At 40.8% G+C, this 14,021-nt stretch overlaps 1 protein-coding gene across 3 annotated transcripts in view; it reads right to left on the bottom strand.

Moving 5' to 3' along the window:
* CFAP97 (cilia and flagella associated protein 97) overlaps window positions 1-13,166 on the bottom strand; it is a 30,976-nt gene extending 17,810 nt beyond the window's left edge. The window contains exons 1-3 of one of the 3 annotated variants that reach the window (XM_032686544.1): window positions 13,067-13,166; window positions 2,321-3,202; window positions 2,161-2,232 (exon numbers count right to left, since the gene is read on the bottom strand). In XM_032686544.1, coding sequence (XP_032542435.1) covers window positions 2,161-2,232; window positions 2,321-3,182 — 934 coding nt within the window. In that variant the 5' untranslated portion in view covers window positions 3,183-3,202; window positions 13,067-13,166. Of the gene's footprint in view, window positions 1-2,160; window positions 2,233-2,320; window positions 3,203-12,543; window positions 12,694-12,829; window positions 12,947-13,066 lie in introns of those variants that run through there. The other 2 variants (XM_032686545.1, XM_032686546.1) reach the window with 2 other exon arrangements.
* Between the last annotated feature and the right edge of the window lie 855 nt (window positions 13,167-14,021).

The raw sequence follows: 14,021 nt of genomic DNA, 5'->3' as shown, positions 1-14,021 counted from the left end.
ATTTTCTAAATGCTTCAAATTAATTTTGCTTTAAGGTACGTAAACTACCTTGCTGCCTAAAAACCAGACTCTTGTTCTAGTCCAAAGCTTGTTCTTTGAACAGATTTCTTTCCTTTCTTTGTTCTTGCAATTCTTTTTTTTTTTTAATACAAGAGATTCTAGTCTTCCCAAAAGTACACACTGGTAATGTGAATAATTGTACAAAATAAATTACTGAATGGCCCCTAGAAACAACACAGTAACAGATCACAGGGAAATTTTGCGAGTTTCTGGGGACCTTGGGAAATTAAACTTGCATAACTGCTGCAAATGCTTATGTCCTGCTATATTACAAGAATATTTGACAAAAATTTTAAACAAAATGCTTCATCAGTACAGATTACTGGAAAAATGTTATACTTTAATACCAAATCATCATCATTTAAATATTCTTTCATGCACTCAGGTCTGGGCTTCCAGTGTTCTCACTTCAAGCAATGTCTATGCAGTTCTGACAATGCAGATTGTGGGGTGGGGGGAGAACGATTTGCACTTTTTTTATTTCCTAATAAGTACAAAAAAATCTGGAAGCAATAACTCAGAACAAGATTAGCTCATATTTCCCAGACCAGTTACTCTGCACGATTAATAATCCTGCTCCATTTAAACTCCAAAATGCCCAAACTAATTAAGCTTTGTTGTGCTTGCTGATTTAGAGAGGCGCTTGGGAGTAATATGCATATTAATCAGCTGCCATATCATATGAATTCTACTTCTCATTACTCTATCTTTATTATTGTTATTTGGAATTGGTTTTCAGTTTTGAGGAAAAACTTCCTCCCCTCAACAGACATTCATGTCTGAGAACACCTACTCTGAGCTATAATACCCATTTGTTTTAGGGATGAGATGAGTCCTTCTATAATCACCAGTTATTAAAAAGCTTCTTGCTAACAGGGAACAAATAAAGATGTGGGACATCATAATTTCAATTGCTTAGCAACAACTCTTCGACATCATGTTCTGACAACTGGTTGGAGTATTTTCTAGTAGGAAAGAGTGGCTGAAGCACGAGGACTGTCAGAAATGAGAACAAGCTCTTCCTTTATTGATGGCTAGTGTTGCTTTTCTTGGCATCAGAAGAATTTCCATACAAGTAAAATCCTCATTTTTACTCATAGGAAAGTTAAATCAGGGATACAATACATTTTGAATCCTTATTCACTAGAAGCTCAGTTTGGCAAGGTCCAAAGTGAAGAAAAGAACAAATGCAGTTTTAGCCACCCAGGCTTACTTCAATACAGCAAAGCTGGCTTGAAATGTACTAGACTCAAACTGTAAGAGGCTTTCCTCACCTAAGATCAGCAGATTTCTTGAGCCAAGCCTCTTTTATTCTACAGATTTTACTACTGAAAACTCTGGGTCATAAGAAGAAATGCAAAAGGACTGCGTAGATCTTAAAATATGCACGTGAGGTGATCCAATGCGTTCTCGCCTCATATAAAGAAGGTTTGCAAGGAATGCAGGGAAAGAGCTTCCAAATTCTCTCTTAGACTTCATGACTAAGATTTATTAAGTCTGTTGGCCAGGAGCAACCTCTCTGGTTTCAGTACAGATTATCTGCTATTTTTCTTTTAAAATACCTTTACTCAACCTATGGTATTTTAGGAAGCACACACTTAGCTCAGAAAAAGAATTTCAAATACTTCTGTTTCATTATCAGAAAGGTACTAGAAGTTTAAATATATGAATACTATCTATGGTGCACAAAAATTTTGGACTCCCTTTCAATTTTGGAGGTTGATAATCCAGCATTTCAACAGAAAGGTTGATGTTTTAATTTAGACAGTAAATTGTGGCATGCTCCAGTACACCTTGAAATGCATCTGCAGTTTTATTATTCAATTTGTTAATATATTAAATTTTTTTTAGAAATTCACTCCATTTGTATATCTTACTTCTAGGTATACGTAAACCAACACATGCTCATACACATGCCTCTTTTTACTACTGTAGAATTAGTACTATTACATAGAGAAGAATTCAAAGAATTATATCAACACCACTCAAACACCAACCCATTTTAAAAACATGTGGCACATTAAAACCTCATTCTCTTCTACTAGAACTCAACTGTTCTCAACAATGTCGTATTGTGTAAAAAGAAAATTTAAAAGTCACCTTTCAAAAGCTGATTCAGATCCATGGCATCATGCAAGACTTTTCGACTATATCTGCGATCAAACTCGGAATCTAGTGAAAAAAACAGAGATAAAAGATTGGATTTCCCAGCCCCCTATGTTTCGCAAATTTTGTGTTGTACTTAAATTCTCAAAATTACCATATAATTCTTGGTTCACATTTTCCTGTCTCTTTACTTTTAGTTTCTTATCATTTGATGCTACAAGTTCAAAAGACTGGATAGGACTGATGTCTGGAGTTGACAAAGGTGTTACGTCAGTCACTGTATCTTCAGACTCCTCCAAGTCCTCACCAAGCTTTGGTTTTCCTTCTGCTAATTTCATTGCTGACTTGAATTTTTGTTTTGGAGACAAAAGAGCATTTCTACAAACATTCTTCTTTGGGGAAGAATGAGATGAATCTGATAAACAGCTATCAGAATCTGTATCAGAACAATCTGTATCTGAGCTTGAGGATGATGAGGAGGAGGATGAGGAGGAGGAAGAAGAAGAGGAGGAGCTAATATTAGTATATTTTTTGCTAGCCTTTTTTATGTTGTTTGGTTGCTTAGTTGACTTTGGTCTGACCCTCTGTTTTTTGCCATCATCGCTACTATCTTCTTCATCTGTATAATAATCTTCTTCACCTTCTTTAACTATTTTGGGGATTCCAGCAGGAACGTTCTCCTGTGTTCCTTTATTTGCTGCAGGTGTCGCTCCAGATGCACCTGCATTCTCTGCAGCTGGAGAAACTGACGGAGATGAAGCATCTCCAAGACGATCTGTGCTATTTTCTGGGGATTGATGTTCTTGCAAATCTATCTGTTTTTCTTCACTTTCCTCCTTACCACACTTTGCATCCTTTGAATTAGAAACTAAATCAGTGCCTGCAAGAGCTGCCTTTGTACTTTCTTTCTCTATACATTCACCACTTTCTTCAGCTTTCTTTTTCTCTTCTTCAAAATCACTGTCAAAGAAAGCATGATCCACTTCACCATCCGATATGTCTTCAAAATGGTCCATTTTGAAATATGAAGTGTTACCTGCAATCATCAGAAAACATTTCCAAAGATTAGTGTAAAAACAGATTCAAGGACACTTCTAGTATAATAGTTTTGTTCTTTACTCTTTTAGCTGAAGTAATTTATAATTCTGCAATTAATTGTTATGTTGCTACAGACAATTCCATAATGAGTTCAGTAAAGAAATTTAGTGCCACCTTATTGCACACCAGTTTATGTTAGACCAAAAAGTTTTGGTTTAAGCCAACAAAACACACCACATTATCAAAACTATTACTCCTAAGCAAATTAGTCAAACATGGTCAGAGGCTAAAAAGTCTTAACTATTAAAAACAAGAAATTGAAGTGTCTTATTTTGTCCCTTTAAGCTAGAGCCATTTTAAGATAGAGCTACTAATGAGTTACCATTACTTTGAATTTTATATTAAAAACCTTGTTAGTAAATGGTGGTCACCATCTTGGCTGACACAGCCATTCAAACTGCAGACTTTCAGCAGTCAAAAGTAGGAACAATTACAATTTACATCAAAAGATCAATGGCTCTGTAGGTTAAATTGTGATAGATGTATGGTGTGTCCATGTTCATGTTTTAGTTTGGATAAGGAGACTGCTTTTCTTTACAGTCCTCTGTAACTCACACTCCACACAACAGTAACAAAACTTGTTCTTTCGGATGAATCTAGGCTTTAAAAAGTGTGCTCCAGGCATGAAACCAATGCATTTAAACCAGCAGTCACTCTTCAGTCCATGGGACCAGATTATGGCTAGCCCAAATACATATTGTTGCAGATATCGGGACCTCAGTGCTAACAACTATGCTCCACAAATCTGCTCCTATTGTGTCATATTTGTTGCAGAATTATATGGTGCTCGATCCTATGCATGTGGCAGGCAGATAAGAAAATTTTCACTTAGTAGTAGTATATATACAGTTAAAATAAAAAAATCTAAACACCCCACAACCAAACAAAATTAGCCAGTATCAAAGACTAAGAGTCCCATCTTGCCAGCAGCACTATCCTCCTACTCTTTACAATAGATTTTACATAAATTTTGTAAGCTGCAATCAATAAATATGTAATGTTCTTTAGGCCCAAGGAAACCAAACACAAAGACAGTGGAAGCAACTATACAAGGCTGGAGAACCAGCATATTTTACAAGAGGAGTGGTCTCCTTTAAACCATACATAATTTGTTGCCATGGCAAACAAAGGTGAAAACAGAAATTTCCAAGAAAGGTTCTGGCTAAAAATTACTTCAAAATACAGAATTTTTAAAAGTCTATGTCACTCAGACATCTTGCCCCTTCTCAAATAATACTGTTTTAGAGGAACTAGAAACATGCACCCCAAATACAAAAAGCACAATATAAACCTTAAAAACAGGTGGTCTAGATCGTCCTGTGGTTTTAAGATCCATAAAGTCAAAGAACCGAAAAGAGACTTAATATGGTTAGATGTTGTATATGCTGAAAACACTACTAAGCAATAGAAGCAGAGGTCAAATTTTGGTACCACAAAGCTAACTCTCCAAAGGACTGAGCTCTTCAAAGAGCAACAGAACAAAAGAGTAAAACACAGACAACCAGCAAGTTAAAGTCTACCACAAAAACAAGGGCTAGTGATCGTGGAACGTCACCCTGCTGCTTATAGAATACTTCATCTGTCTCTTCATGCTGGCTGGGTGGTCTGTAACAGACTCCCACCAGAATGTCGGCCTTGTTAGCCTTTCCTCCAATTCTTACCCAGAGGCACTCAACCTTTTCTTCATTATCCTTGATCTTTATACAATCAAAACACTCCCTTAATGTAGAGGGCCACACCACCACTACTCCTTCCTCACATATCCCTTCTGAAGAACTTATAACCATCCATTGCACTACTCCAATCATGCAAGTCATCCCACCATGTTTCCATGACAGCGACTTCCTCATAGCTTTCCTGCTGCACAGTGGCTTTCAGCTCCTCCTGTTTGTTACCCATTCTTTGTGCTTTGGTGTACATGCACTTCAGCTGGGCTATTGATTTCACCCTCCATGTCACTTCTTGTGATACCTGGCTTCAGGCAGCTTGCATAGTCTGCAATGCACACCTATCATGTGAATTCCTGAAAGTTTTCCTCGAGCAGCTTCCTAAAAGGATAATGCATTTTAATATATAAAAAGATGCACAAGAGAAAAAAAGAAGAAAGACAGTTTAGCAAGCTGGCCAGGTCCAAGGAGCAGCAGCAGTCTCACCAGTCATTTCACTGCTACATGCATCTTCCACTCTTCTGGTACTAGTCCCTAAGGACTTCAGCCTTCATCTTAATGGGAAACAGATACGCCACGGTGGTCAGTTTCTCTCACTGACAATCATTCACAAACTAAAGTTTCATTAATTCTGTTGTTTCCATTAAAAATAAACAAGAGGAAATAAACAAAGAGAATGTATTTTTGGATCCTATTCCACTCATGCATCTTCGAGGTGAAAAGGCAATGCAGAAAGAACCGTGTCTTGCAGAATACATCATCTAAGGAGTCCTTCTGTTGTGCTTTCTGCAATCGGATATGTCTGTCATGTATTGGCCTCATAAGCCACCAGCGTGCCTGTAACAAATGTGGATAGAGCCTCCCCAAATCTTCGTTCGCGAAGCCCAGTCATGATATGACTCATGCATCTAGAGTGTCTGTAACAGAGCTGGAATTTGCTGAAACACAATACAGAAGAAGCAACTTTGCTGATAAACCATCCTAAATTAATAAATTGGTTCCCTGTACACTCTCACACCCATTTATATACAACAGAGAGTGTAATTTTATTTCTGTGGGAAGTACAGAGTTCTGTTACACTGTCAATTTTTAAAATACAGAATCAACAAGCGATACTCTAAAATCCCAAAAACTTTCATTACAGTCAAATACTTACCATTAACTGCTAATTCGAATGACCACTGTATTTATTTACAAAACAATTTGTGTCTTTCTAACACAAAACCCTCTAACACAAGTATGATCAACTCAAATGAGCAGGCTCAACATTCAAGTACAAGCAGTGATCAACCTTCTTTTCTTTTAACCATTTCACTTTCACAGTTGAGGAAGAGGATGGTTCATATAGAGTGGAAAGTTGTTTCTTTTTCTGATCTCATAACATGCAAATTCCTAGCATGCAGAACAGCACACTCTTGAGTTTGTACATTGTGCATCCTCTAAAGGCCCTTATGTTTTCAGGACATTGTAACATTCTGGTATTTAATAAAAGTGGAAAACAAGCCCTTTAACATGCTAGGGCCTGAATCAGAAATGTCTAACGTTACTATGTACATACAGTGCATCACCACAAAGGCCATAATACAGCACAGCTATAGTACATACAAGATACGCCAACAGTATGTTTCCAGCAACAAAAAGGAACAGATATCACCTTAGGATGTATTAACAAACATATATGTAAAGTATCAGGAGCAATGTAATATTGTATTTAGCTCCAGTAGGGTACCTTCTGGCTTAGGGTTACTAATTTTGCTTTGTAAGTATAATTGATAATGAAAGACGTAACCAAGCAGGCAACCTTCTCCCAGCCCAAACAATTAGTGCTTCCGGACCTGATATCTATCCTTTCAGCTGGAAACTTCTACCTCCTCAGAACAGTGACCCAACCTCCTGATCTCAGAGAGCAGAAACAAGTGTCTGAGAGCTAAGGGGTTGGAAGGGTTAAAGTGTTTTAATTAAAAGATTTGTACTACCAATGGCACATGTTCTATATGACACTCCCAAATCCTCTAATTCTACATACTCATTATTTCCCCTCTGGGGATCCTGCCCTCTTAAACCTGCTGACTGCTAAATCACCTCTTTGTAGGGTGAACTCGGGAGAGGCTGAAAATGCTGGATGAACCACACTCCCCCTCCTTCTCCCTCCCTTCCTCATTCTTGGCTGAGGCTTAAAAACCCCCCAGCAAACAAAAACAAAAAGACAAATTTGAAAATGTCTAGAAGAGAGTAATAAAAATGTTAAGATGAGAAAAGCCCTACTTCTGGGGGTTTGTGTAGTTTAAAAGAGTGGGAACAAGGGAAAACACAAGGCTTAAAACCTGTACAGCAGACTAACCAAAAACTTGGTTTAATCTCAGATACACTTAACACTCATCAAGATCAGCTAGTGCAGCTGCTTCCGGCCATGTGACAAACCACTCGTATCTAGCCCTACCTACCTCCTCTTTAAATAAAGTTTTCATATTTGCTAGTAAGAAACAACAAAGCATGCAAAGGAGGAAATACAAATCTTGGGAAACGACATCCTTTGAGGGAAACCCCCCGTGAATGAAACAAACAGCCTCTTCAGTAGTTATTCAGATTTTCCAAGCTGAGAGCACAATATCTGCTACAGCTGTCTTGCACACCATAAGTTCTCCAAACTTCCCCCAATTTCCTCCAATTCAAACCATGATTAGTTCATAACCAATCTACAGAACACAGTCTTGTATATTTTTAACATAAAACCCCTTTGATGAGCTCATGAGAAGAACCTGGAATCTTACAATGTCACATCTTCCAACTATCATTAGCTTCTATTCTTTCATGGTTCACCTACAAGAAAAATATGACTCTGCCCAATTACAGGTAGCCATGTTGCTGCTGATTAACCACCCAGACATAACTATGTGGAGAGGTGAATCCCTTTGCTCAGATTACAACCTACATATAAGTATTTACTGATTAATGACAAACCTCTTGTTGCTGGCTCATGAGACAGTAGCAGACCTGTGCCTGAACTAAGTAATCTGAACAGACCACAGAACGTTTGTCCCTCACAGATCAGATCTCACAGGCCCTAATTCAAGCTCAGATCAGAACTACCATTGTTTCTCATGCACCTGACACCACTCATCTGGCTGATTCTCAGCTGACTTTCTAATACCTTTCACCGTCTTTTCCTCTTTCCTAGCTAGAGAAGAGGAAGGAGGAAAGACCTGCTACTTCAAATCTATGGGGTCAGTATAAACAGCCATTGCTGCCCTTTATTCCTCTGCTTTGCTTGGGGGGAGTGTGGGGGAGAGGGTCCCATTGTTTGCTTTGGTTTACTTTCAGTCCTGGTTCTCTCTGCTGGACACAATAGAAGAATTTTCCCCTGTATGCTCTGAGATACAGTTTAGTAACTCCCAAACTATGACAGATTAGCCCTCAGAACAGCAGTTCTGTCTCAAACAGAGGTAGGCTCCCTGAAGATGCTCCAAACTACTCTTGAGTTCTTTCAAAAGAATTGCAACACAAAGTCCTGAGTCTCCTGGCTATTTCAAGTAAGAGTTCAGTTCAGTCAATGGGCACTAGAGGATCCTGGAACACAGTCAGTTGACATCAATGGTTAGAGCAAATGAAAGCACAAGACCACCAAAGAGCCCTAGATGACCGCAGGGCAAAGGCTTTTAAGTGAATTTATGGAGTGGGGGAGGAGGGAGGGAGAAGAGAGGAAAAAAAACAGAGGGGGGGGAAAAAAAAAGGAAAAAGAAATGATGGGAGTGATGATGCCCATCAGACCTGTCTAAACAGACCACAGCTACTCACTCACCGCTGAGAATCCCAAAAAATGACTGGCAAAGCCTCTAAACCCAGGGGGAAAAGAAGTAGCATACAATCAAAGCCAAAAATAAAGACAATGAGTCTGTTTGTTGACAAGAGTATCAGCAGCTTCTGGAGGATTTCCTTCATAAGGCCCTCCATCTCTACAAGCGTAAGTGACACTACCCACATCAAAGTCTCATGGGCCTGCTGCCATACACAGTTTCTCACCACCTGGAGGAGTCCCACCTCTAGCTACCTCAGACACTAAGAGGCAAGATGCTAAGGGGAAACCAGTCACTGGCATTCACCTTTCCCAAAAGTGACCCATAGCCACAGTTTTCTGACAACATAGAACAGGTACAAATAGCCGAGAAAAGGACAGACTGTACTACCAGATATTGAGGGTGAAGAGCAAAGTAAAAGGCAGCTTAGTTTTCCCATTCCTGCTACACTTGCACATATCTATGAGGAGTATTTTTGCCCAATATCAAGATTTAAATCTCGGGACAACATGTATCCAACCAGACTATCCACAATCTGGCAGAGTAGTCCACAACTGCATGCAAGAAAAAGGAAAACAATTCCTCTTATTAAAGCAAAGCTTCAACATATCTGCCACATAAAGGCTGGAGTTACATTTGCCATCATACCGGCACATCACTCATGGGACTACCTGCAAGTGCTTTCCTTAAGACCCAAGTATATCACTCAAACATCAGATCCCTGAGGACTCACTAAGGCTGTTGTTGCAGTTGTTGGGAGTCAGGTATTTGAAACTACACGGAGCCATAAAACCTCTCTTTCACCACAGTTCAAAAGTAAATGAGAAACAAGAATTCTTTCACCAATATCTGTATGGTAACTTTCTCCCAGTCTCACAAGTACTAGTTGTGACCGGTCCGTGCTTCCGCCTCATTCACTGCACGCAGTAGAGGTATGGCCCAGAAACGTTTAGAATCTACAGACGTCCATCTGCTACTGTTGGGAAGCCAGACCTCAAAAATAAACCCATAATACAGTTCAAGAGCATTGAAACTTTTATCCAAGAGCTGACTATCTACACTGTTCACGTGCCACCTACTTTAGGATTTTTCTGGATTTGTCTCTGAGCCAGCCCTAAAACAGATGGTAGGACCACAAAGGAAGCAAGTACACCATTTTGCAAGCTACTGATGGAGTCCAGCAGCAGATAAATCAAAGATAATTCAGAATATCAGGCCATCCCTACCAAGTGGCACAACACCTGACCTGTCTCCCACAACAGAGATGCTCGCTGAACCAGAAGTGTTTTCATGCTTCTAATGTTATAGATTTAGTATGCTTAGCGACCTGACTACACAAATAGGAGTCATCAGCATTTCCTTCAATGTTTTGCATAGATGTACTTCCACACACATCAAACAGACCTGAGTTTCTGGAAGGATTTCCTTCATAAGGCCCTCCATCACAAGATGTGTCTATTATCACAGTTTTAAACACACAGTTTTACAGATGTAACAATTACATTCTCCTCAGCCACTGAAAAATAAGATGCAATTCTCAATTTTCAGTGGGAGGAACAAGCACTGTCTGGTACAGATGGGCAGGGGGAAGTATAGAAATTCAGTCACTAAATCAGTATACAAAGAGCAGCTTCAACAAATATCACTTAAGAAGAGTCTAAATATATTTGTTTCCTCAAAATGTGTGTATGGGGCAAATGAGGTAAAAGGCTCTTGAGATAATCTCTTGCATTATATTTTTGTGACTTACTTGTTTCTTCGGATGAGAAGATACCAAGTATGGAAAAGCAGATAAGATGCTCAAACACAGGGCTCTATAAATTCAACATAATAAAAGTTTCCTGGAGTTCCAGTGCTATTACAACGCAACATTTTAAGAATGACAAATACTCACAGCTGAATTGTGACTTAAACATCCCTTGACATTGTTGAGTGGAAAAAAACTCAGTCAAAGAACACAGGTTATGTTTTAGACCATTATTGTCACCAGTCTTAGCCAAACATAACACCAAGAAGCAAAGAATGAAACAGCTTTAAGAAACAGCTATGGTGAAATCAATAAGGTACAGCCATCACAGTAAGTTTACCAATCTCCCAAGAATTTAGGGAGATACCTAGGTTCATCTAGGATCCAGCTCACTTTCAGACTCTTACATCAAAGCTTCAGGTACAATATTATGTCATTCAAAAGGACAGATTTCAAAATGCTTGTAGATGCTCCTGTCCCGTATGCCACACACAACCATACGCCACCTACCCTACAAATTCTGCGCTTTTATGTGTCCTTGGTTGAGTCTTTAAAGGTATTGGCCAATTGCACTTCCCAAGCCTCAACAGGCTCTGCAGTCCTGATGGCCCTCTAAGCCCATGTAAGTCTCATGAAGAAATACAGGAACCTCTGAATGCCCTACTGAACATGGGCAAGCATGAAACCAAAACAAAAATCCCAGTAGGTCATCAAAGTTTTAAGTTCCAAGAAAAAGAATAGAACGTCCCTAAATTACTTGTCCTTTCCTTTGGTTTCTATTCTAAACCATTACAAGTATTATCTAGGCTGAGAAAAATCAAAGGAACAACATATGCACTGTAGGGAAAAAAAAAACAAATCAAAAAAACACAACAAAAAAAACAAACCAGGAAAAAGTGGTGGGAAAGCTTGAGGCATTTCAAAAGCAGAGTCCAAAGCTCTGACAACTATATTTTTAAATGCCAGTTATTTCACAAACCCATTCCTACGCTTACTTATTTTCTAGCAATGATGACTTCATTTTAGTCTTCAAGTAACTTCTCTGAAGAATTTAACTTTGGGGAACTTTGTTCTCTCTGCACTGACAACTCCACTAATCACTTTCTATCTGACAAAGAGAGATTAACTATTTTTTCACAAAGGAAAAAATGTGCATAATGCACTCTATGCTCTATATTGAGCACCTCACTACAGACAAAAGCAAGGATACAAAACAAATTTAGCACTGCTATTTCTGTTACATTCATTCCATCGCACATTGTTGTCCTGGTGTTTTTATGAATGTTGTATAAGAATTTTAACCACACAATTTTTAAATATGTACGTGTCCAAATGCAAACACTAGGCACTTTTTTAATATATGTTTTATAGTAAGAATGAACAAGCATAAGTGTTTGCATACTACAGTTATACTAGTTTCTGAAAAATTGTTCAGCACAATTATAAAGGAAAAACTTCAGCCAAGCATAAGGGTTACATGATTTTAAATTACATTGTGCCATAAGACATGCTGAACTATATTTTAAAATGCCAGTTTCCATAACATGCCGTGAAAACTCCAGATAAAACAACGGAGTTTGACAAACACAACATACACTCCATTGTGTTGTACCATCTCGCTGAGTCGCTTTCAAATGTATTCCGTACTGTGCTCTGCTCCAGCGGCCCAGGTTTCACAGTTATCTCTTTAGTGATTTCCATACAAATCCACAGGGGCCGAGAGATTTGGTGCCTGCTTATTTTTCCAAACTACAGTCTCACCTGGAGAACTGTTAGTGCAGAACTCTGCAGGGCAGGGGGACTTAAAAGACTTTCGTCCTGAGCAAAGTGCGGAGAAGCGACTCTTGCGATGATTTAACATGCTCGAGGCAAGCTGTTTACAATGACCATTTCAGCTGACAAATACCACTAATTAAACCCAACCAAAGCACTCTACTATTTCAGCATCACTGCAACGTGTCCCTTCCAGTTCGGTAACTTTAAGGATGGCGCGCACGACACTGTAACTCACTGTCAAAGCCGACGGCTACGACACCAACGAGGGTCGGTGCCTCACAAGAGAATCTCTCACCTCTTTTTCAATTCTCTCCGAGGAGCAAAGAGGGCAGGCATGGCACTGATGTGGGGCGTACCACACGTCTCAGGGCGGCATGACCAACTCTGGCAGCTCAACGCCAGCCCCAGCTTTGCAAAGACAGAGTGCACGACGCGCTCGGGGAAACCTACGTGCGCATCACTCAGGCAGGGGCCCGAGTGGAAAGACGGCAAGTTAAAAGGAAAAGCATATATAGATACATATATATGTATACTGGTTTAAAATAATATATATGTACATACGAATAAAACATGTCTCCCACCTTGTTTCGGGAAAAAATTGCCGCAGAGGGGGGAGGAACACGCCCGTCGTCCCCAACCGCCCCCAACCGCCCTCCCGGCACCTTCCGTGGGGAGGAGGCACCAGAGGCCCCACCGCCGGGCCGGCAGCTCCCGGCAAGAAACAGCAGCAGTAGCAGCCACCGCCGTCTCCCCTCTCGCCCTCCCCTTCCCCCGGCTTTGTTGTGGTAACCGCGCAGGCAGCCGGGGCGGATACTCACAGGCACGGGAGGAGAAAGAGAGGGGAGGAGGGAAGCCGGAGCTGCGCAGCTCTGCCACCGCCGCCTCGCTCCCGCTCGGCTCCTGCGCAGCCCCGCCCGCCGGGCGGGAACAGGCGGTGCCTGAACGGGGCGGGGAGGGAGCGGGGCGCCGGGACCTCCTGGTGGGCTGTCCCACAGAATCACAGAAACAGTTTGGTTGGAATAGAACTCTGAGATCATCGAGTCCGATCTGTGACCGAGCACCACCTTGTCAACTAGCCCATGGCACTAAGTGCCACGTGCAGTCTTTTCTTAAACTCCTTCAGGGACGGTGACTCCACCACCTCCCTGGGCAGCCCATTTCAACGTCTAATCACCCTTTCTGTGAAGAAATTCTTCCTAATGTCCAACCTAAACCTCCCGTGGCACAACTTAAGACTGTGCCCTCTCATCTTGTCACTGGTTGCCTGGGAGAAGAGGCCAATCCCCGCCTGGCTACAACCTCCCTTCAAGTAGTTACAGAGAGCAATAAGGTCTCCCTGAGTCGTCTCCTCTCCAGGCTAAACAACTCCAGCTCCTTCAGCTGCTCCTCATAAGACTTGTGCTCCAGATCCTTCATCAGCTTTGTTTCTCTGGACTTTTTCCAGCACCTCAATCTCCTTCCTGAATTGAGAGGTCCAGAATGGACACAGTACTTGAGGTGTGGCCTCACCAGTGTCAAATACAGAAGAATCATTTCCCTAGTCCCTCTGGCCACGCTATTTCTGATACAGAAATCAGTCCCTTCCCACTCTTCTCAGCTTCGTGGGAATGAGGCAGAGAGCTGGGACTCTTGCTGAGGCCATGGGGCCCCAAGCTGAGGTGATTGTGCCCCAAATTGAGGTGATGGTCCCTGGGTTGTGGTGGTGTGGCTTCAGGCTGAAGTGAAGGGTCCACAGGTTGAGGTAACAGTGCCTCAGGTTGACATGGTGTTGCT

The sequence above is a fragment of the Chiroxiphia lanceolata genome, chromosome 4 (genome assembly GCF_009829145.1).
Source record: "Chiroxiphia lanceolata isolate bChiLan1 chromosome 4, bChiLan1.pri, whole genome shotgun sequence".
Taxonomy (NCBI): Eukaryota; Metazoa; Chordata; class Aves; order Passeriformes; family Pipridae; genus Chiroxiphia; species Chiroxiphia lanceolata.
Note: the sequence above shows the minus strand (reverse complement) of the source record. Positions and strands in the feature narration are given on the sequence as shown.